General features: G+C 48.0%; 1 protein-coding gene across 3 annotated transcripts in view; it reads left to right on the top strand.

The window, feature by feature from the left end:
• ME3 (malic enzyme 3, NADP(+)-dependent, mitochondrial) overlaps window positions 1-24,753 on the top strand; it is a 185,077-nt gene that overhangs the window by 131,614 nt on the left and 28,710 nt on the right. For all 3 annotated transcript variants that reach the window (XM_014547182.1, XM_014547181.1, XM_005875629.2), the window contains 2 exons: window positions 603-764; window positions 11,461-11,564. In XM_014547182.1, the coding sequence (XP_014402668.1) occupies window positions 603-764; window positions 11,461-11,564 (266 nt within the window). The remainder of the gene's footprint in view (window positions 1-602; window positions 765-11,460; window positions 11,565-24,753) is intronic.

The raw sequence follows: 24,753 nt of genomic DNA, 5'->3' as shown, positions 1-24,753 counted from the left end.
GGCAAACCGCGGCTCGTGAGCCACATGCGGCTCTTTGGCCCCCTTAGTGTGGCTCTTCCTAAGCCTTAGGAGTACCCTAATTAAGTTAATAACAATGTACCTACCTATATAGTTTAAGTTTAAAAAATTTGGCTCTCAAAAGAAATTTCAATCGTTGTACTGTTGATATTTGGCTCTGTTGACTAATGAGTTTGCCGACCACTGCCCTAGGGTTGTAGCAGCAGCATGAACACTTGTTTTTCATTATCTCCTTTGCTCATGTCCTTCCCTCCCTGCCCCTCAAATCTCAAGCTGAGCCTGTCTGCCTGGTTTCTTTGAGGGAGAGAGTGACTAGATGTGTTTTCCCTCCAGCTGTTTCTGCAGCCCCCACCCCAACCTCTGAATGCAAGACAGGTGTCTTTCTGTCATCTTCTCAGTGGGGTTCCTCACCAGCCTGCCACCTGCAGCTGAAGGGAGCTTTGGCCTCATCCCAGACAAGCTGTTTCATCCCCAGCAGAGGCAGCGGGCATCAGCTGTCAGTCTGACATGCCAGAGCTGTCAAGACAGCACTTGGTCACAGGAGGCGCTGCCGGTGATTGATGGTGTCCTGCTTTGTTTCTCAGGCCGTGGTGGTGACTGATGGGGAGCGCATCCTGGGCTTAGGAGACCTGGGCTGCTACGGCATGGGCATCCCTGTGGGCAAGCTGGCCCTGTACACGGCGTGCGGAGGGGTCAACCCACAGCAGTGCCTCCCTGTCCTGCTGGACGTCGGCACCAACAACGAGGTAACATGCTACGTGGGCAGGAGATCGGGGGCCGGAAGGTGGCAGCTGGGATGGAGTGGGGAGCACCTTCGTGGGGCAGTTGTATCTACAAAGCATCAGGCCATTTCTTTGCTGGGTCCCCTTTGCCAGGGCTCTGTCTACACAGCTGTGGAGTGGAAACCATCCTCCTCCCTGCTTGCCCGCCCCACCCTCCCAGCCCTTCTTCCCTCAGCCACTGCTGGGTCTTCCTGCTCCTCTGCCTCTTGAGACCCTCCATGATGACCCCTGTTTGGGCTCCCCCTGCTTCCTTTCTCCATGATCCCAGGCAGCCTCCACACCCTCAGGCTTCTCTCTGGTCCATTAGTGAAGAGGCCACTGATGGAAGTGGCTGCAGGCTGGGTGGTTTCAGTACTTTAGAGGCGAGCTTCCTCAGTGAAAGGGTTAAAACTCAACACTTCAGGGCCAAGGCCTGGACCAGGTAACTAAGGGTCCTGTAAACCCAGGGGGAGAAACTGACCCAGGCTGTGGGTGAGATCCACCTACTGGGCCCCAGGTGGTTAAGGTTTTAGCAGCTGGGAGTACCACCACCCCGAGAGTACCACCACCCCGGGAGTACCACCACCCCGGGAGTACCACCACCCCAGGAGTACCACCACCCCGGGAGTACCACCACCCTGGGATATGGGCTTTGTGCATGCCTGTGGTCTCAGCTCTGTGTCTCTGTCAGTGAACATGAAGAAATATCCAAGAATTCCTTCCTAAGGACATTTATCTCTGAGTTTAAAATGAGGGCATGTTCATATTTTTTAAATTGAGAAAACCCAAAGAAGTATTAAAATAAAATATCAGTCACACAACCAACACCAATCATTGCTTACAGTTTGGTCATTTCCTTCTAACCTTTTCTCCTCAAGACATTTATAAAAGCAAAATTGGGATTTTGTCGCACAGACAGGTCTATATCCTGCTTTTTAAAATGTAATGTCATTCATCAGCTTTCTCCGAGGTCATTAGCCATTCTTCCACAAGGTCATTGGCAGAGCTGCCAGCTATCCCATAATTTGCACAGGAAACCCTCCACTGTGGGATGCTTAGGTGGTTTCTGATCTTCTTGCTGATGTAATTGTGCTCTGATACCCATTTTTGCAGCTCAGTCTGTTTCCATCTCTGAGTTTCTCCTAAAGACAAATTCCTGGAAATGGAAATATTGAAGCAAAGGGAATGGTCACTTTTTAGATTCTTGAATCATAATGTCAAATAGGTTTATTTATATGCATTCTGCGATGACCTCTCTCAAGAAAACTTGCCTTGACTTTGCATGGCCTCCTCCTCCCTGGACACTACACGTCCCTGCTTCTGAACAGAATGAGCGCTGTAGCTCATGAGGAATGATGCTTATTCAGGCTTCATCCACAGATACCACCCATGAGTGGACAGGGGCAGACGTTGCTTCAGAGCTGGGAAATCATGGGAGCAGGAGGCAGGACGAGGGAAGGGGGAGAAGTACTGAACTGGGAGGCAGGGATGCTGGGCTCAGTACCCCTGGCAGCCGGGTGAGTCCCTGTTCCAATCTAGACTTGATTCCCCTTCTGGTACAAGAAGGAACAGGACCAGGAGGTTTCTGTGTGTTCTTCCACCCCTAAAGCACTTCTCCATATGCCTCCCCACCAGCCTAGGAGACAGGAGGCGGATGGTGGCACGAGATTTAGAGTTGCAACAACAGCCTTCAAGGTTGGCTCTGCACTGTGGTTCCCTCCCCGGAGCCAGATGCCTGGGTTTTACTGAAATTGTCCCTCAGCCACAAGGAACATGTGTGAAACCATGCATGCATGTAACACACTTTGTTTCAATGACTATTCGAATCTGACACCTCCTGCTGTGCTTCAGCTGGGTTTAATATAGACCTTCACTCTCTGTCTCCTAAAAGCTAGCTCTCAGCAAAAAAAAAGGGGGGGGGACCATTGCATCCCCCAGAAGGGTATTGGTGGCCTCTAGCAGATGCATTAAGATCCTTTGTCGTTACCCGGCCGGTTTGGCTCAATGCTTGAGCGTCGACCCATTAACCAAAAGGTCACTGGTTCGATTCCAGGTCAAAGCACAGGCCCGGGTTGCAGGCTCTACCCCCAGGAGGGAGCATGCAGAAGGCAGCCGATGGTTCTCTCTCATTGATGTTTCTATTTCTCTATCCCTCTCCCTTTCTTTCTCTCTCAAATCAGTAAAAACATATTTTAAAAAAAATCTTTTGGCGTTGAAGGTCCAGCTCCCAGCAATGATGTGCTGAAGTTTAGAGCGGGCCCCAACCTGTAACAAACTCAGCAAAAAAAGATAGCAGGACCCTATGAGTAACCGTGGCCATGCCATGTGCACAGACCACCCCGCTTAATCCTGACAATAACCCTGTGAGTAGAACATCCATTATTGCCCTCTTTTTACACAGTAGGGGAAACTGAGGCCCAGAGAAGCTCGGCTAAAAGCAGCCAGGCTGGGATCCTCGTCCACACCACACCACCTGCCTGGGTTTCTGTTGCTTTATAACTAAAGGTCATTTTTTTATTTTTAGAGTTTTTATTACTAAAGTTGCTCTAAAATCTTTATTTTAAAAAAAAGAAAAGGGAAATGGCATTTCTCCCACAACGCTCCCTCTAATCTTTGTCTATGCATATACTGTACACAGATGTAGTTATTACCTGGTTGTAATCATAATGTGCCCATGATTTTGTCCTAGATTTTTCAATGAAGGTTATTCTGTGAATACCTTCTCTTTATTGAACAAGTTAAATTTATTTATTGACTTTGACATTTATTTATCTATTAAATGTATTTATTGAGTGTTTAGTCGGTGTCAGGCAGTCTGCTGGGCATGAGGGAGACGGATGAGAGCCAGGCGTGGGTGGAATACCTCCTTGTCAGTGTTTCAACATCGACACCTAATTGATCATTTTCATAGCTAATGTGCCACATCTGCTCAAAGTGTCTGCTTCCCCGCCTGCAGCTTCAGGCCTCTGAATCACCTCTTCCTGGTTGTGGAAGGGAGAGAGCTCCCCCAGGCCTGCTCCCTCCTGTCGGAAGGAACCAGAGTGTTCCCCAGCTGAGAGGAGGAGCACAGCCTGACCCGCCCTTGCAACACCTAGTGAGAGAGAGCTGTTCCCACCCCGGCCACGGGGACCAACACCAGCACCTGTGGTGCGCCAGGCACAGTTCTAGGGATTACGTATCTTCATCTCTTTTAATTTTTACAACAGCTATAGGAGATATGGTTCTCCCTGTTTTACAGATGAGAAAACTGAGACAAACCTGTTAACTACTCACCCCAGGTCTCACAGCTCCTAGTGTCAGAGCTGGGATTTGAACCCGGGTCTCTGGCTGCAGAGCAGCCTTGTCTGCCATGGCATGCTGCTCAGAGAAGCCAGGTTACAGGCTAGGAAGAGAAGGCTGGGAGGGTAGGTATTTCACATAGTAGGGGGTCCATAGACCCTCAGGATCAAGTCAGGATGATTCATGCTATTCCCATGGTCTCCCCCCCCCAAAAAAAGGTGAACCCCCATCAAACCTTCTTCGATAAACTCAGGACACAAAAATCCAGAATCACCAAGTGACCACCATTGGGACGATGGTGACTTATCTCTTTTCAAATGGATGTATTGTGTGATCTCTCACACTATAGTTCTTATTTGGGAAATGAATCAATTTGCAAGATTTTCCCACCCAGAAGTCTTGGGGCACATCCCTCCCGCAGAGCAAGCCGGAGCAATATGTCAGTGTGGGGAGGGTGCTGTGTGACGGTGTGTAGTGTCGGAACAACTGGACCATCTGTGTGTATGTCTCTGTAAAACCTCCTGGGGCCACAGGAGCTCTCGAGTCAGAGAAAACAGCCCCAGGCTTCCTGTTGAAGGAAAACATCTGGGTCCGCAGCCCTGAAACTCTGAGTCACTTTTACCTGACACATCCAGAAGGTTTGGAAAAACAAATATGTGAGGCAGTGAGAAGGGACATGTGACTACCGTCCAACCGGGTGGGGGGAGGGAACCCCAGTCAGGCGGTGCACCTGCTCTCGGCTCTCCGGCATGGCTGTGTGCAGACTGGGGTGTGCATTTTGCTTCAACCACACACAGCAGGGCCACAGACTGTCCGTGTTAGAAGAGACCTGACATACTTCTAATTCAACCCCATCATTTCATACGGGAAAAGAGGTCCCAGAGCAGAAATGGCTTCCACCGTATTTGAGTCCAAGCCCCCAGTGCTCATCCTGCTCTGAGCTAAGGGTTGGGGCACATCCCTCCCGCAGAGCAAGCCGGAGCAATATGTCAGTGCGGGGAGGGCGCTGTGTGACGGTGTGTAGTGTCGGAACAACTGGACCATCTGTGTGTGTGTCTCTGTAAAACCTCCTGGGGCCACAGGAGCTCTCGAGTCAGAGAAAACAGCCCCAGGCTTCCTGTTGAAGGAAAACATCTGGGTCCGCAGCCCTGAAACTCTGAGTCACTTTTACCTGACACATCCAGAAGGTTTGGAAAAACAAATATGTGAGGCAGTGAGAAGGGACATGTGACTACCGTCCAACCGGGTGGGGGGAGGGAACCCCAGTCAGGCGGTGCACCTGCTCTCGGCTCTCCGGCATGGGGGTGACTTTAAAATGGCCCCTGAGCCCTAGAGGACTTCTCCTGGCAGAAGTCTTGAATTTTGATGGATCCACCTCCCAACGAGATGCTGTGTGAATCTCTGTGGAACTGACTGTTGGGGGGAGGGGAGGATGGGAAGGGGGAGCAGGCCTGTCGGCTTGTGGGGAAACACACATGGAAACAGATTATCAACAGAGCCTGGTAAACGGTGCCTTACCCAACGAGATGCTGTGTGAATCTCTGTGGAACTGACTTTTGGGGGGAGGGGAGGGTGGGAAGGGGGAGCAGGCCTGTCGTCGGCTTGTGGGGAAACACACATGGAAACAGATTGTCAACAGAGCCTGGTAAATGGTGCCTTAGGTGTTACTGAATAGCTGGGATCACCAAACCCCCGCCTCTGGAGATGCTCCTTTTGCAGCTAATAAATCATCAGCAATCACCATGAGGTGCCAGTGGAGGTGCTCACTGTCTGCACACCTGTGACCAAGGAGGGGCCCTTCCCAGGATCTGTACAGCTCACCCTTGGGCTTAATGAGCTTCCAGAGAAATGTGTGGTGGGCATGACTGCCTCCCCAAGTGGGGTGGGGGGGGGAGACAACTGTGTCCACAGTGGGAACCCAATGCCACGGTCTCCCCAGGCCCCCAGATGCCCTCTGAGTAACACTGTGTGCCTGTCGCTATGCAAGATGAAGATTTTCCCAGACCAGAGGGTCATCTCTTTTCCAGCTTCAATCTAGTGCATGGCAGTGAGGAGGGGGAAGCCATTCTGTTTTCCTTGCATTTCAGCTGCAAGAAAACCCTTAGGAGTCAGAACTGGGCAGACAGCCACAGAGGGCACCTTCAACTCCCGTGGCAGAGGAGGAAGTTCTGGCTCGCCTGCTTAGGATAAAGGCCTTAACCTAAAGTTACAGATTTATTTAGTTCCGAACCTTGGTAACTACCTAATAAGGGGAAGTAGCCAGGCTTGAGTTAGTTAGTCCCTCCTGGGAAGACCCCTGATCTGGAAGCTGTCCTTTCCACCCTGCTGATCCCACCTAATTTGCTTTGTGACCTTGGGCAGCTCACTTAACCTTTTCAGGCCTTAAAAACTCATGTACAGGAAGCTGAACCAAGTGATTTCTAAGACCTTCGTAGTCCTTAATCCAGCATCTCCTTAGTCCAGTTCTAGAATTCATGCCACTCGATCAGTAAGCACCTTTCAAGGGCCTGCTATGTGCAAAATCACTGAGGAGACGCAGATGAATACAGGACCTTTCACTCAAAGAGCTTGCGTTATGCAATAGGATCATTATTACCCTGATTTCACAGAAGAAAAATGAACCAGGGTGAGGTTAAATACCTTGTCCAAAGTCACAGAGCTAGTTAAGTGACAGAGCCTAAATTCATACCCCACCTATTCCAAAGCCCAGAACCCCTTCTGATTCTAAAGCCAGGCCATATTGAGGGTGCTCATGGGGGCCATACTGAGGGTGCTCATGGGGGCCACACTGAGGGTGCTCATGGGGCCATCCTGACCAGGGCCAGCAGACCCAGCCATGCCCTCTCCGCTGCAGTGCCCTGCCTGCCAACTTTAAGATTCCTTCTGCCTCTCTTGATAGGGTTACTGGATTTAGCAAAGAGAAATATAGAACAGCAGTTGAATTTAAATGTTAGGTAAATAGCTAACATTTGTTAGCATAAGTACATTCCATGCAGTACTTGGGGCAAATTTATACTAAAAAATTATTGTCCATCTGAAGTTCAAATCTAACTGGCCCTCCTGTATTTCATCTGGCAATACTGCCTGCTAAAAACTTCTTAACAATTATGTGAGGAAGTCCAGGATGGAGGAGGACTGCAAGGAGAGAGGGTCCAGCCCAGCCGTGGGCAAACTACGGCCCGCGGGCCGGATCTGGCCCATTTGAAATGAATAAAACTAAAAAAAAAAAAAGACCGTACCCTTTTATGTAATGATGTTTACTTTGAATTTATATTAGTTCACACAAACACTCCATCCATGCTTTTGTTCCGGCCCTCCGGTCCAGTTTAAGAACCCATTGTGGCCCTCGAGTCAAAAAGTTTGCCCACCCCTGGTCCAGCCCCTTGCGGGCAGTCATTCTTAGAGACACATTGCTCAGTGGAATGCGGGGCAGAATGTGGACTTCTTGTTCCATGTGGTGCTAAGACAGCTGAGGGAGCTCCATGCCTCCTACCAAAGGAGACCCAGCTGGCAGAGATGTGGACACGGACTGTGTCCATTCTGGCTCCCATGCTCCCCAGCCTGGTCTGCGGGTGACAGCCTAGGCCTTCCCAGCCACTGCTGAACTCTTTCAGGGGGACCAGGCAGAAGGGGAGGAGCCAGCTCAGGCTCCCCGGTCACCACGCCATCAAATGATGGGGCCGAAAGGGCACTGTCATGAGACCCAGGCAAAGCAAGGCTCGGTTTCAGCTCAACGACTTTCCGGCTGTGTCAGCTTGGGGCAATGTATTCAAGCCCTGGAGCTCCACCTTCCTCATCTGTCAAACGGGGATGAGAATGTATAAGACCAAAGGATCAAATGACTTTTGATTCCGAAGGAGTGAGATTACTTGAAAGTTCTATACGAATATAAGAAGCTATTTTTAATGTCATCTCCATATAGAAACTTTCTTTACAATATTTTTGTATGCTAATCTTTGAAGCATTTCAGGCATAAAACGTCTTATTATAAAATTAAATATAAGGACCTTTTAAAGCTTTGTATTGTCACCCTTTTAGCTCAATGGTACCTCATTATGATTGACCTTTCGTGTTAAATGCAGATATGCTGAGAAATGTTTGGAAACTCCTAAAATTCTCCAGTACCACTAGAGAATTTGGCTCACCCCAGAAACCGCATATGCAGCACTAAGAAATTCACTCTGCTGCCTGACCCACCACCAGTCACATCTGTGGCTTGGCAACATTACAAAGTGTAACTTAACATGGACCCTTTCATCTCTATAAGAACTAAAAAAGTGAATATTTTCTGCAAATGCCAAGAGGTTTACTATTTTTATCAGTATTTTTGTATGCCCTTCCAGGCTATATGTGTGTGTTTCAAACGATTCATATTAGGATAGCAATTCTGTATCCTGCTTTTTTCACTTTAAATAATCTCACCTGCATTTGTCCAGGCGGCTGCATAGTCTTAAAAACCACCCATTTTGCTCTAGCTGGTTTGGTTCAGTGGATAGAGTATCGGCCTGCGGACTGAAGGGTCCCGGGTTCGATTCCGGTCAAGGGCACATGCCTGGGTTGCGGGCTCGATCTTCTGTAGGGGGCATGCAGGAGGCAGCCAATCAATGATCCTCTCTCATCACTGATGTTTCTATCTCTCTCTCTCTCCCTCTCCCTTCCTCTCTGAAATCAATAAAAATAAAAATATTTTTTAAAAACCACCCATTTTAATGAATGTCTAGCTGTCCATCAAGTAGTTATACCATCATTTACTTTATTGTGCACTCTTACCTGATTGCTGCCTTCAGTGGCTTTTACATGGTCACTTTGAAAGTGACATGTGCAATGGTAGGCACCATATATATGCCACTATCATCTTTTAGTCACACACACACACACACACACACACACACACACACACACACACCTGCCAGGGCAGAATCCTAAACAATCTCAAGGATGTGTCATCCAGGGGGGGTGAGGACGTTAAGAAAAGGTAAGGACCCACCCTCTTTCTAAGTTAGACCTTGGTGCCTTGGAAAAGGCATTAAAACCACCTCAAGATTCTATGGACTCGGGATTGGGGGTGAGGGGCTGGGAAGGCAGGCATTCCTGTTCTTTCCTGTCCCCTGCACCTTTGCCCAACCACCCTCCCATAGCACCATCAAGACAGTATGGACCTAGAGCGGGGTCTTTAACAAAAAATAAGTCAATTCTGGTTGATGTGCAGAAGAGCGACTAAGAGCTAGGTGGTTACACTCATGGACTCTGGAGCCAGGCAGCTGAGTTTGAACCCTGGCTTTTGCGCTTACTTAGCCCAAGATCTGGGCAGGTTGTTTAGCCTCTCTGTGGCTTGTGGCCCCATTTTTTTCATTCAGGTCCTCCAGGAAACAGGTGACAAAGGTGTGTAGAAAGAAGAAAAGGAGGAAGCAGAAGTCGTTGGTAGGTGGGCAGGGCCTTAGACAATGATGCAGATATGGCATCGGTGAAAGGAGAGAAGGAAGGAAGGAAACAGTAAGAAGAGCTCTGTCTGCAACCCAGCCCTGAGAGAAAGTCTCAGGCCAATAGGAATCCCTGAGCAAAGATTAGGAGTGCCAGCTGTGCAGGACTGGCCCACCCTAGCACCCACCATGCTCAGTCACAGGCTGGTAGCAGCCTGGAGAGAATGTGGCAGCTGGAAGCTGTCCACCAACTACCTACCCTCAGCAGATTCTCTCAGGAGAGTTCTGAGGGGCACATCTCCGTGGCCACACCTTGTAGGGGAGCGTCAGTACTTAGAATATTTCCTATCATGCAGCACATAGGAAGCACTATGCCAGTTAAAGCTACTGCTATTAGTTTTCAGTGTGTGTTGTAATTCACAAAGCTCTTTCACATGTATGGCTTCATTTACTCATCACAATCACCCTGTGCCACAGTCACTCATCACAATTTCGTCCCCATTGGACAGGTGAGAGGAAGGCTCCGAGGGGTGGTGTGGTTTGCCTGAGGCCACACAGCTGGCAGGGTGGACGTGAGACTTGACTCCAAGTCCCTGGAGGGCACAGCCCATGGCTCCCTTACCTCTGAATCTGCAGCAGCAGTTCAAATGGAGATGAAGATAACACTCAACCTGGTCCTCAATGAGCTGATATTTTTGTGAGATAGACACAAAAATAGATGATTCCTGGAGACTAGCTCATGGAATGACTTCCTATTTCCTAAACACACAGGTACTTTTTCCCCCTTCTGCTCCAGCCCCCAGTCTTTCTCTGTGCTGACTTCTCAGCCTGGAGGGCCCAGACCACCTGTCAAAATCTGTCTCTATCTTCTAATGCCTAACCGTTTTCTCCATGATGCAACCCTCCATTCCCAGTGGGAATCACTTTGCTCCTTCTCTTTACTGCCATGGGCCACACTTTCTTCCAAAGAAATCAATGTTGCTCTACCCTGTAGCAGAGTTTGTGAGTTCACTCATCAGCTACCTGCCAGAGACTGAGCAGCTTAAAGGCAGCAACTATTCCTCACTCATCTACAAACCCTGTGAGGCCCAATGTCAGTAACAGATGCTCAGTAACCATGTCATACACAAGTGAGTCCACTGATTCTATGGAGGGGAGCTGGGCAGTATAGAAGAGGTGGGAAGTCAGCCAGTGGGCATGGTCATCACACCAGTGCAGACACAGAAGGTGTCCAAACAGTGTGTGAATGCTCTGACAAAGAGCTACAAGAGGTGGAGTGGGCAGGGGAGGGCGGGGGGATTCACCTAACACTGGCTAGCATTAAGGTAGGCATCTTTCTTGAACAAGAATTTCAGGTTATATCATTCTATTCTTGTATCCTCAGGGCCTAGCATACAACCAGGCACATGGTAGGTATTCAGTAAGACTTTGGAGGGAGGAAAGGAGGGAAGGAGTTTTTCTAATTTGAGTCCAGATCAGTGGCTTTGGACCAGATCCAATACTCCAATCCAGATGCTGTCTATGGCAGTTCTCAACCAGTGGCATTTTGCCCCCCAAAAAAGACATTTGGCAATGTCTACAGACATGTTTTTATTGTCACAGCTGAGAGTGCTACTGACTTATAGTGGCTAGAGATCAGAGACCAGTGCTAAATATCCTGCAATATGCATTCAGCCCTCACATCAAAGAATTATCCAAGGCAAAATGTCAACAGCACCACTGCTGAGAAGCTCTGAAATACACCCAAAGCCACAGCCAGAGGTGGGAAGACTGTGTCAGGGAGAGGCTTGCCTGTTCAAAGCATCCTAGGTTTCTGAAATGGGACCACCTGGGAGTCCACCCCCAGTCAGGGGCTTAGCCTTCAGACCTTTTGGAGGTGATACCTGGGGCTCATCTGGCTTCCTCCTCCCTCTTCCCCTCTCACCCCTTGGTCCTTCCCACTAAACCAGGACACTTGAGGATATGGATGCTGTCTGTTGCAGGAGCTGCTCAAAGACCCCCTGTACATCGGCCTGAAGCACCCGCGTGTGCGTGGGGAGAAGTACGATGAGCTGCTGGACGAGTTCATGCAGGCCGTGACAGACAAGTAAGTGGCTCATCTGTCCCTTTTGAATGAGGGCTCTCAGGAGATAGCATGACTAAAGTCAACACTGGTTTTGGCAGATACACAAAAAAGAGGCGATAGACGTGTGCTTTTCCAGGTGGTCTGAAAAGTCCAACTGGACCCATGTACTTGGAAGTCTCAACGCCAGATGGGCTCATTGTCTGGAAGAAGGTTTGGGAGTGGAGAGGGGACGGGAGAGGGGTGATGGTTGAAGGCCTATGATCTGGAGATAGTTAAGTATCTGGTGTTTCAGGAGAAAAACCTTCTTAGCCTGAGTTGTTCTGGGTTCTCAGCATAATTAGGGATGTTGTGAGTGGTTGTCACTTTCTACCTCTAAGTGGGGACCAGGCAGCATTAATAAGCCACCATGGGCTAAGCCTGTGAGCTTTATGAGGTGTCATCTCTGCATGGGGGTGCACGATATTGGCGCGTCCACCCACTCTTTCCTGCCCCATCTGTCTGCCATCATGGCTACCGGCTCACCCTGCCGAGGCTGGCGTGCTGCTGGGAGGGAGTTCTGGAAACAGCGCCCTGCACACCCACACTTAGTCTGACAGGCAAGTCAGTCAAGATAGAGTTTCAGCAGCTCAGCAGGTCCCCGCAGTCCCGGCAGGTCCCCTTCTCACTTGAAAACCTGCAGCCTTGCTTGCTGACCCTGGAGTGCCCAGGCATGACACAGCTGGCCTGGATGTCTTTGGCGAAGTGGTCTCTTACCGAGTTCAGCCATTCAAACCAAGCACTGGCTGGAGAGAGAGCTGCTCCATCGTCTGCAGCCCATGAAGTCGCATTTGGGTGGGCTTTTGGGGTGGGAAGACTCACACACACACACACACACACACACACACACTTCTAGGTTTGTGACCTTGGGCAGGTTACTGAACAGCAACATTTTGTTGTTTTGTGTGTTTTTTATTTTGTTTCCTAAAATGAGAGAAAATGATATTGTCGTTATATAGGATGGGAATGACCTGTAGAAAAAAAAGGAAGTTAGTAATAGAGTATGGGATGCGGGGACAAAGTTCCTTATGAAGCAAGAGGGCAAGGTTCTAGTGCTTAGTCTTAGCTGGGAGTACAGACGCCCATCCGCGGGACAGAGGGAGGGCAGAGCAGTGGGATCCAGAGCCTGTGGAATCCCTATTGGGTGAAGGCAAGATCATCTGCTGAGAGTAAAGATGGGAACGGAGGTGGTGGAGGCTTAAGGATGGAGGCGATATGACCTGGAATGCCCAGACTGGGGAACTAGAGGATGATTACTGGGCAGCCCCATGGGCCCCCTTGAGGTTACTCTTCATGAAGTTAACTGGGGCCAGTTAACCTATTTCTGTGTTTTTCTCTAGCCAGTTTCAACTGTCTGGGTGCTGTGTAGAAATAGAGAGTAGGATTTAATCAGTGCTGGGATTTTGCCATGCAAGAAAGAAAAAGAGAAAGGAATTGGGAGTGTATTCAAGTGTGTGATTATAGCAATGTGTCGTGAGGTCTAGACTGTGTAAGAAGAGACATGAGGACACGGTGGAGGAGAAAGGTCAGGGACAGCACTATGGTCAATGGATGGGAAGTCCTGGTGAAGCCGAAGAACTATTGACTTGGGTACTGTTGGGAAGCATGGGCCTTGGTTGGAAAGCCTGTAAGGAGGAAATTCCAAAAGGTCTGAACCTCCAGGGGAATTGGCTGAAGGCAACTGCCCCTGCCTTGACTTTTCCAAACAAGTCTGAGTCCCCAGGTGTTTACTGGAATCTTTATGCTTAGTCTTTAGACATCCTTGCTTAAAGGACACTGCAGTCGCATATGTCTTCTCAAGAATGCTTACCCTGCTGATAATATCTAATAGTTAATTTTAGTTCAAGCTAGCCTATATAATAAAAGCCTAGTATGCAAATTGTCCCATCCACCAGGAGTTCATCCAGAAGTTCAACCAGGGGTGGGGCCAGCCTAGGGAAGTGAGGGAGTACCTGACCGGCAGCAAGCAGCCACTAGGGACCCTACCAGTGCATGAATATCATGCACTGGGCCTCTAGTTGTTATAATAAAGACCTAAGAAGACAGGTAAATGAGGCTGTTCAGTTTCTCTAGCCAGGCAGTCCCTTAGGCCTCTCTTTCACAGAAACATATGTCAGAGTCATTATTCATCAGTCGCTCAGGGCCTGCTGGTCAGCCCAGGCAGGGTACTAGGTGAAATGAGCTGGAAAGAAAGGATATAGTAATCAGAGCATTGGGTATTTGAAGCTGTGATTATGGGGGAAGTGCTGCTAATGAGATGTGGCCACCAAAGCAGCTAATTTAACGGTCAGCTATATCTATCAATAGAGGCATAGCATCTAGAACAAGGTAGGTGAACATCCACTTAATCCCTCCCCCCCATTTCAGACCATCCTGAATACCACATTTGGTTCTGGACAAGATACTTTGAGGATCATAAATTCCCTAAAGTGTCTTTGGAGAACAGCAAGCCTGATGGTGAAGGAACTTAAAGGCTTAGCCTGGTGGGAGAAGACTTAGGGACTGCTCTGTCTGTATTAACAGCATGGTACTTCCTCCAGATATCTGAAAGCTGTTCTTCCAGAAGAGGACTGGACTTGTTTCTGTATCCTCACATGGAGAAAGACCAATTGGTAAAATGCCAAAGGAGGCAGTTTTCAGCTCAAAGCACTGGGCCTTCTGTGAGAATGAGTTCCCTGTCCCAGAAAGAGTTCAAGAATAGGTTGCATGACTTGTTGCTAGTGCTCTTATAAGAGGAAATTTAAGCTTCAGATACTCTTTAAGATGCCTTCTCACCCCAGCATTCTATTAGGACTGCTTAAGATCCCTGGCTGGCAGGATAGGTATTATTATTGCCACTTTATAGAATAGGAAACCAAGGCCCTGAGAGGCCAAGGAACTGTATCAGGTCACACAGCATCTGGCAGGGCAGCAAATCGAACCTGGGTCTGCTGACTCCGAGGCCAGACTGCTTTCTACAATGCTGAGTTCCTGTGGATGACAAGAGAAGGGAATGGCATGGGCTGTGAGAGCCTCTCTTCTGCTTCCTGTTTTCAGGGATCACTGCTTATCTAATGAGTAACTAGTCATTCCATGATTCCCCACAGGGAAGCCTTGTTATTCGTGTGAGAAGGTTACATAAATTAGGATGTAAGAGGCCCTTCAAATTATCATTAAAGTCAGCTTATGGTCTCACAGACACACAAGCAGTCCAGGGGTGAACCCTTGGGGAGAGCCATGAGTCAGCCAAGAAGAATGTGTCCTTGACAGCGGGTTGTTTTGAGTCTCTAATAAGCTAACGCAGATGTTTGTGGATACTGTAGGTGGGGAAGGAGCTGGTCTCTCCAGGCACTCTGGGGAATATAGTAGCCCCAAGATGGAATGCCCGGCCTTGGGTGAGTCAGCAGCCCCAAAGCCAAACACAATGTATTTTAAGAAAGAACCTTAGGAAACATTGACTCCTACCTTCAACATCCTTGCCTCTTTCCAAACATCCTACTAATAAAAAGCTCCTCTTCTTGCGGATGTGTTATAAGATTTGGGGGGCGGGGGGACGGAGGGATGGTGCTGAAAAAGAGTCAGTATGGCCCTGGCTGGTGTGGCTGAGTGTTTAGACTCGCAGCAGTTCTCAACCTGTGGGTCGCGGCCCCTTTGGCTGTTGAACGACCCTTTCACAGGGGTCACCTAAGACCATCCTGCACATCAGATATTTACATTACGATTCATAACAGTAGCAGCATTACAGTTATGAAGTAGCAACGACAATAATTTTATGGTTGGGTCACAACACGAGGAACTGTATTTAAAGGGCCAGAAGGTTGAAAACCACTGGGTTAGAGTGTCAGGCCTCGAACCAAAGGGTCTCAGTTTCTATTCCTGCTCAAGGGCATGTATCTGGGTTGCAGGTTTGATCCCTGGCACCAGTTGGGATATGTGCAGGAGGCAACCAATCTATGTGTCTCTCTCACATCAATGTTTCTCTCTTTCCCCCACCCACACCCTCCCTCCCTCCTTTCCACTCTCTCTCAAAAAACAATGGAAGGAATATCCTTGGGTGAGGATTAACAACAACAACAAAGAGTCAGTATGGTTCAGTTACTATCCTGGAGTTTGGCCGCTGGGGAGGACCCACCAGGGCAGGGGCGTCTCCATGTAAAGCTGTGAACCGCAGCAGTGGGTAACTGTGAGTGTCCTGCTCACAGCTGAGACAATGCTTGATGTTTCTGTGGCAAAGACTAGTTGTCCCATTCTTCCTGCTCTTTTTCTGCCATGTGGTGGGACCTGGAGCACTGCACCTGAGGGACAAGTTTCCCCCCATGGTTCCCACTTACATTGTTCATTTCTGTTACTTACAGTAGAATGGGTGGGCATGGTCTGTTGGGTGTGCACCTAGAGCTCAGGCCTGTCTGATACTGGGCCTGGGTTGGACTGAAATTTGATGTCAGCAGCAGCTTCAGCCTTTCAGTAGACCAGAGAGGAAACCACCCCCTTTCTCTCTAGCACCCCAAACCCTAAAGAAAGAAATTGCTAAGCTGCTGAGATAAAAGTGATAAAGAAGAAGGGAAATGATCGTTTTTTAAAAGCACTTCTTTTTTAAGTCATCTGCTTTTTAACTCCAGGAAAATTTCTTCTTTTTGAGTCTTCATCTTTCTACCTCTGGGTAAATTATCTCTACTGTGCTGTGATCATGTGGGAGAAGAGTAGGATTTTTTCCCTTTAACTTGAATATATCCCTGTATTTTGCATGAAGGAGAGATTTCCCATATTTTCATCAGAGTAATATAATTGCTTTAATTCTTAAGCATAAGTGAACATGATAAAAAAAAACACATATGCTGAATTACTTATGAAGAATACATTTAAAGCTATTTTAAATGTGCTGTAATTTGTAAGATATTACTTATTAAGAAATTGCTTGTTATGTTTATTTTTATCATCTGGTGGTAAAGGCTTTCTTAAGAACTTGCAAGTACTTAAGAACTAAATGAGAGAGAACATTGTATAACCATCCTGCCGTTCCTTTAATGCAATATAATAACACTCTGAAATTAAGACTTATTTTCAGTACATTGTTTTAAAGATTACAAATAGCTATTTCAAAAGCTTGTTTAATCCATAACAAAGACATATTACTGTCAATTTTTTAAAATCAAAATGAGCCCAGCTGGTGTGGGTCAGTGGATTGAGCATTGTTCAATCAGCAAGAGGTTGCTGATTCAATTCCTAGTAGGGTTTCTCTCCCATCAATGTTTCTATCTCTCTTTCTCTCTCCTTTCCTCTCTCTAAAAAAATATTTTAAAAAATCAATATGGACATTGCTGAGCATCTGTTGTATACAAGACACTCTGCCAGGCATAGTCAGCAATCCACGAAGAAATAAACAGTCCCGCCCTCAAGCTTTTCATTTCAAGATGTTGTTATGTATCTAGTGGAGCTGAGAACTGACCTCTAAGCTTTCATAGCCTCTGAGTCTCTACATAAGTCAGGAGCTCAAGACGAGTTCTAGGATGGAAATATATAGTTGGGATTTGCCAGCATAGATGATATTTAGGGGGAAGGCAATGGCGAGTTTGGCTAGGGAAAGAGAATAGAGCACGAAGAGACTGTGGCTCCCCACCGTTTTCTTAACCATGCGCTATGGACAATTGCAAGTCAGAGTACTCACATAATTTAGGCTCGAATCTGAATAAGCAACAGGAGAAAAAACACATTCCATACAGATGATACACCGTGAGAAAAGCAAGAACACAGGAAAGACGAGGAGTATGCAGAAGACGCTAGGAGACTGGCCCTACTTATCAGAGCTCAAAAGTAGAAAGGGCTCCAGCCATCTAACCCAGGGGTTTGTAAACCAAGCTTCCGCGAGCGCCAGGCATTTACAGAGGTGCATCGGGGGGACTACAAATGAAGTCTTTCCCACCTGCCATATAAGATTGAAACTGCTTGAGAAACATTTTATTATTTTTTACTTGCTTTCTGTATCAGGGTTCTGGCAGGGGGTCTAGTGTTGAGGCCTCTACAAGGCAGGACATTGGGACTGAGGTTCTTGCAGAAATCTTGGAGCTTCAAACGGTTGCCCTCCCATGAAGAAGAAATGGGCTCTGCTCCCCAACATAGGGAAACGACTAGGAACTTGTGGAGGGAAATGTTTCTTGGACAAAACTAAAACCAAACCTTCACCACATGTAAATTTAAAGTCCACATTTACCATACACACCTGGTGCAAAAAATCCCAACTTAAGAAATGAGTATGAACTATTGTCCCCTCCCAGTGCGATGGCTGAAGAACCGGGCAGAAGGAAAAGCATAACTCCCCCGTGGGGGTGCTCCCACACCCATGCTGTGTGCAATTCCTGGAGGGGAAAAACAATGCTCCAAGGAAAATAAAGTCATGATTCACGGAAACAGTTCACATGGTGGGAAAAGCAGATACACAGCTAATAGAACAATTAGGACCCCAAGAAAAAGAAATACTCTGAGAAAGATTATAAAGCAGCTATACTTCAATGTGTGAAAGAGATGTTTTTCTAGGAAGTAAGTAATAAGGAAAGTACCCAACACTGTGGAAAGAAAATGTCAGGCAGACTTTAAAAAGAACCAATGGAAACTTCTGAAGTGAGGCATGGGCATGGAGACCCAGCGGGGTGCAGGAGTGGGAGGGTAAGACACCCTCAGAAAACCCAAAACCTCCCGAATTCCCGCCTGCAGGTGTTCCCGGGACACCCTCCGTTCCTGCTCCTGATTATCCAGAAAGGAACTGGGACACCAAGATGTTTCACTAAGAAAGAGCCTTCTGAGCTGCTGTTGACGCAACAGCATTACTTGAGGGAAAGAGAGGTTGGGTAAGACTGGAATCCCCACATCCCAGCATGATCACTCCATGCCGGACAGTCAAGGGCCTGGTATAGTCACTCTCATTTCCTCCGTTTCTCTCTTTCTCCGTATCCTGCTCATTGAAACACACGCATACGCAGTCTCATCTTATTTGGCATTCATTTTAGTAGGCTTAACCACATTGGTTTTTTTTAAAAAATATATTTCTTTATTGACTTCAAAGAGGGAGGGAGAGAGAGAAACATCGATGAGAGAGAATCATTGATTGGCTGCCTCCTGAACGCCCCCTACTGGGGATCGAGCCCACAACCCGGGCATGTGCCCTTGGCCGGAATCAAACCTGGGACCCTTCAGTCCACAGCCGATGCTCTATCCACTGAGCCAAACCGGCTAGGGCAACCACATTGGTTTTTAATAAAGTTGGGTAACTAGAAAAAAATTCCTGAAAACAAATGATTCCATCAAGATAAGTTATGTAAAGAAAGAAATACACCCGACTGTTCACAGTGATTACAGTTGAGGCGTGAGATTGTCAGGGGGTTTTGTTTGCCAAGCCATTCATTTCTATAATGTATGATTGTTGGTGAGCAGGCATTTCTTTTGTAATTAAAAAAATAATGGATTTTTTATCATGAGTTAAGCAGCCATTCTTTACTAAAGACAATTGTGCTTTGCATTAAAAAATAATAATTAAAACATAAGCAAGCATTTCACCCTTCACTCTCTGGTGAATTGAGTGCTGAGCTGACCTGGGGTCTTACAGACAACAAAGCAACTCACAGACATGGACTCATTTAACACAATAATCCTATTAAGTAGATGCAATAATTGTTCTATCTCACAAAATAGAAGTTCCAGAAAGGGATCTTTGTCTACTATTCACTGCTGTCTCATCTCAAGCACCCAGAAAAATGCCTAGTGCAATGTGGATTCTCCTAAAACAATGAATGAATGAATGAATGAATGAATGAACACTTTACAGATGAGGAAACTGAGGTACAGAGAGATTAGGGAACTTGTCCAAGTTCACACCTGTAGCAAATGATGGAGCCAAGCTGTGAGCCCAGGTGGTCTAACTCCAGAAAACACCCTCTATACTCTCTCTTTCTGCTCTTTTAACATGAAAGCAAAGTTCAACATATTCTAGACACCTTCTTGATACAAGGAAGATCAGTGAGAAGGTCTGTGGAAACTGTCCTACTCAGCACACTCCTGTTTTCTCTCTCCAGTTTGTTCTAGGGCAGGCTCAGTGCCCCACCCTGCTTCTCCATAAAAGGGGCTCTGGAGGGACCAGCCATCAACTCCCATTTTTAAAACTCTAGCTACTGGCAGTGAGGAAAGCATCTTCTTTTTTATTTCGTATTTTTAAGATATAATAGATATATGACTTTGTGTAAGTTTACGGTATACACATGTTAATTTTATACATTAACATATTGCCATATGAGTACCACCATAACATTAGCTAACACCTCTATCATGTCACATAATTATAATTTCTTTTTTGTGGTGGAAAAAGTCGCCAGCATCTTGGTCAGTTGGCTGGCACTCCTGGTTCCTCCTTTTAAAAAAAAATATATATTTGTATTGATTTCAGAGAGGAAGGGAGAGGGAAAGAGGGATAGAAACATCAGTGATGAGAGAGAATCATTGATCAGCTGCCTCTTGCACGCCCCCTCCTGGGGATTGAGCCTGAAACCTGGGCATGTGCCCTGATGGGGATTCAAACCATAACCTCCGAGTTCATAGGTCAATGCTCAACCACTGAGCCACACCATCCAGGCATGGTTCTTCTTTCTTAATCACCAAGGTCAGTGGTCCCCTTGACCCTCCATTCACCAGAGTGAGGCACCCCCTGCAGGCCTCTCCACAAACTACAACACGCCCACCCCTCCCTATATAACCCACTCTCAGGAGGGTGAGGGGGTGTAGCTGAGAGGCTCTTTGGCTCCAAGCTTCTTCTGTTGCATTTAAAATGATATAAACAAAGGAAAACCCCCAACCTATGGCATCCAGACTACAAGGAAAGTTTCAAAATTTTACTCTAAGCCTTGATTGTAAATTTCAAGGGAGCATTCACATTCTGAGTCTTTCTCAGCAGAGACAGTCACTGGTCAGTATTTTTGAATTTCAGGAATATCTCTGTCAGTCAATCTGCATTTTACCTCATTCCCCACCTGGTCCTCCCTAGGACTCAGATATCACAGTTTTAAAATACCTGAGCAAGAAACCCCTGTTCGTTTGATCCAACTCCCTTACTTTAGAGGTAAGGAAACTGAGACAGAGAAAATTATCCCCACCGTCAGATGAGAAAAGCACTGGGGAATTAAGGGAACCTGTCCAGTTGTTTGCTCTCCTTCACAAAATTCATGGAACCTTTGTCTGTATTTATCCTGTGCTTTCTCTGTACAACCAGAGTGTGTCCAGTAAAAAGAAAAGATCCGTCCTAAAGAATTCGATTCTCCCTGAAATGGTGATATGAACACAGAAAATAATCAGAAAATGGTTCAAGGCAGCATCGAGTTATCAATTTCCTCTTGTATTCATCATCCATTCATTCATCCAATGGATAGATATTTGCTGAACATAGGGATAAGTCAGAAACAGACTTTGTTCTCCAGGAGCTTACAATCGACCAGGGGAAAAAGAGACATGCTCAAAGATTTACTGCTGGGTCTGTGTAGATTGAACACTCACCTAGTTAACTGCTCTTCCTGTGGTGTCGATCAAGGCTGGTGAGGGTTGAAGGTGGTCAAAGGGGCTGGGGCATTTGGTTGGGTTTAAAAGTCATGGTCGTCTGCCCAGGAAAGAGCTAGCAACTCACTTTTACAGAGCGCCTACTCCGTGCTGGGTGCTTTACATTTAATTATCACAGCAACCCTCAGAGATCAAGCACTGAGGCTCAGAAAGGTTAAGCAACTTGTCCAAAATCACCCAGCTAGAGATTGGAAGATTGGGACTCACCAGAAACCCATCTGACTCCAGAGCCTGAGGTTGTTTACTACAGACCCTCTGCTGCCTGCTCTTCCACCCGGCCCTCCCCACAGTGGCTCATCTGTAATAGCTTGAATCCTTGAGGGTAAAGGAAATGGCCCAAGTGGTTGTGAAACAAAGATGCTTGATCATTGTGGCCTCTGGAAAAAAGAGTGCAGCTCAAAGGGGTGAAGTCCTACGGGATGTGCACCACCAGGCACTCCTCTGGTGGGACTGTCCACTGCCATTCATTCATTCATTCATTCATTCATTCATGCTTTCCTATGTTCAATATCTAGGGAGCCAGGCAAGGGTAGGGCCTGGGCATAGGGAAGCCTGTCTGCTTGGTGTTTTAACGTGGGTGTCTGAAGCTGATTTGCCCAGAGGGCAGGAAAGGGGCCCGGTAAAGCTCCTTCTTCAGTTGTCCTGCCACCCGTGGTGAGTGAGACACACCCCCGCCCTCCAAGACATGCCTCCTGCCTGCTTTGATCTAGTCTGTCACCCAACCTGACTCACTCTTCCCCTTTCTTCTCCATCGTGACTTGGGCTCACTTTGGTCCCAAAAGCCCACAAACACAGACTGGGTTTTCCGACTTTATTGTCTTCCACCCCTAGACTCACTGTCATCATTCAAGGTGGGATTTAGCCCATTCTGTGAGTGAGGGGCAGGTTAGACTCTGGGGGGAGGTTGAGGCATGACTGTATGACAGACTGTATGATGCAAATGCTAGGGTAGTTCAGCTGAACAGAGAGATCAGAATGGACCAAGCTAATCAGAGAAGCTTCATGGAAGACACCAGGGGCCTCGTGACATGTCAAATGCTGACGCTCCCAAACCAGCTGGTAGGCTGGTGGCTGGGAAACATGCACGGGCTTTATGAGCACAAAGTTGAGGAGTGAGTTTGCCGTGCCCTAGAGGAAAAACTCAGCACTGGCCTCTGACCTTTGAGAGGTCAGGGGTCAGCATGTCAGCCACCATCCTCTTCCCAGCACTGGGATTTCTGGCGCCATTTGCGTGCTTGCCCAGGAACTCAGACAAACGGAGATTGAGGAGGAAATCCAAATTGTTCCTGAAGTAGTTTCTGTCTGGCCGGGGATTGAGTTAGAACAGTGACTGAGGAATGGCCACATTATTCTGGGACTTTTGCTTAGAAGTTGCTGCTTCCTGTCAATATCTTATTACGTGATAGGAGTTTTCCCCATTGGGCCAGAATGCCAGTCACAGGAGCCCGCCAGTCTGGCTGCAGGAGCTGTGCTCACAGGGGAATCTCCCAGTGAGGGGCCTGGGAAGGAAGGGCCTCAAGGGTCCACCCTCACTCCCCACCCCCCTGCAGGAATCCCTTCCTCAACTTCTTTGCCAAGTGGAGCCTCGGGACCACAGCATCACTTCCAGGGCCTGGCAGCCCCTTCCCATCCAGTGTCTGAAATCTCTGCCTTATGTGGCACCGAAAGGTGTGTCCTTCTGACGTCCACCTGTTGGCTCTGCTGTTTCCCAGGCCAATAAACAGAGCAGTCCATCAACTTTTTGAAGATCTGATTATACTTCATTCCACTTGACGTTATCTTTTTCGGTCTCAATATTCCCACTGTCTCAAATCCATGGTTTCCGGTTTCCTCACCTACAGAACAGTTCCCCTGTCATCCCTGTGGATCGTCTCCAAGCCCCGCCCCCAGCAGCCTGACTCCCTCCCTCATACTTGTCCATGGTGGAGCTGGGGCATGAGGGCTCCACTTCCTTCCCTCCACCAGCCTGGGAGGTCCTAGCGAGAGGGACCATGTCTTCTTCACGTTCTAACTGGACTCTGGCTCCCACCTCCTCCCATCTCCTTAGGCTCACCCCCATCCTTACTCATCTCGATCCATACGGGCTCCATTATCTCATATGCACACTTCCCATCTCAAAAATGAATCAATCCATCCTTCAGTCCCATATCCCCCAGTGGCTGTCACCCTCCCTCTACTTCATAGCAAAGCTTCTTGAAATTCAATGACATTTCCTCCCCTTCCAGTCACCCTTTAAGCCCCTGCAGAATAACTCCCTCCCCACCACTCCACTTCTAAATGCCAACGCCCGTAGACACCTCGAGATCCCTGTTTCTCAGGACATCTCAGCAGCACCTGACACGCCTGCCCTGCCCGCCCACCTTCCACCTGGCCAGTCCTGCTCGCTTTCCCTTGCTGGACTCCCTTCCTCCGCCCCCTCTGCTCTTTGGACGCAGGTGTTCTGTCCTTGGCCCTGCTCCCTGCTCCCCAGGGTTCTGTCCTTGGCCCTGCTCCCAGCTCGCTGCACATGCACAGCCTGAGACCCTCATTCAGGCCCATGACGGGCGGCTCCCAGTGCCCTGAACTCCCCGTTCCTTTCTGCTGAGCCCCGTGGAGTCTGCTGCTCATGAGCACATCCCTCGGGCATCTCGGCTCCTCAGGCTCAGCACACGCCAAACCTGTCTTACCAAGTAAGCTTGCCTGTCCTTTCCCATCCCCAAGCTCACTGGGCAGTGGACACACCATCCCTCATCCTGGGCTCCTCCTCCTCCTCCTCCATCTTCCATATCTGGCCATTATGAAAGCCTGCCCTTGATAGCCATTGCTCCTGTGGACTCAGCGCCTACGGAGTGCCAGGCTTTTATAGACAGCATCTCATTTTATTCTCACAACAGAACTGCAAGGTATTATTCTCCTATTCTCTTATCAGAGAAAACTGAAATTTGGATTCATTTAGTAAGTGAGGGAGCCAGACCCTCTGGAGCCCAAAGCTCTCCACACTCTGCCATTCCTCCCTCACATCTTTCCCAGCCCCTCTTCTCCCGCTCTGTGCCCATTGCCTCGTACCAGATTTCATGATCTCTTACTGGGCTGGCACACACGCCTCCTTGTCTCCAATATGTCCTGCCCACTGTCCATCCCATCAGCCACTCTGCTGCCCGAATGAACTTCCTAAAACACATGCCACTTTCCTGCCTAAAGCCCCTCAGGGGGCCCCCATTGCCCTCCAGACTATCTAGGCCAGTGGTTCTCAACCTTCCTGATGCCGCGACCCTTTCATACAGTTCCTCATGTTGTGGTGACCCCCAATTTCATTGTTACAAATTGAACATAATTAAAGCATAGTGATTAATCACAAAAACAATATGTAATTATATATGTGTTTTCCGATGGTCTTAGGCGATCTGAAAGGGTCGTTCGACCCCCAAAGGGGTCTCGGCCCACAGGTTGAGAACCGCTGATCTAGGCTCTTTACACAGGGTGGCCCCAGGCTCCACCAGCCTCATCTCTCCCCACTTCCTTCCCCTTCTTCACACTCCTCTCCCAAGCCCTGACTCTATTGATTTTCTTGCAGCTCCAGGAAGGCCCCCTGGTCTCATTCCACATGCATTTGCTGTTCCCTCTG

Source organism: Myotis brandtii, unplaced genomic scaffold (genome assembly GCF_000412655.1).
Source record: "Myotis brandtii unplaced genomic scaffold, ASM41265v1 scaffold468, whole genome shotgun sequence".
Lineage (NCBI taxonomy): Eukaryota > Metazoa > Chordata > Mammalia > Chiroptera > Vespertilionidae > Myotis > Myotis brandtii.
The sequence above is the reverse complement of the archived record's forward strand: the minus strand, read 5'-3'. Positions and strand labels throughout refer to the sequence as shown.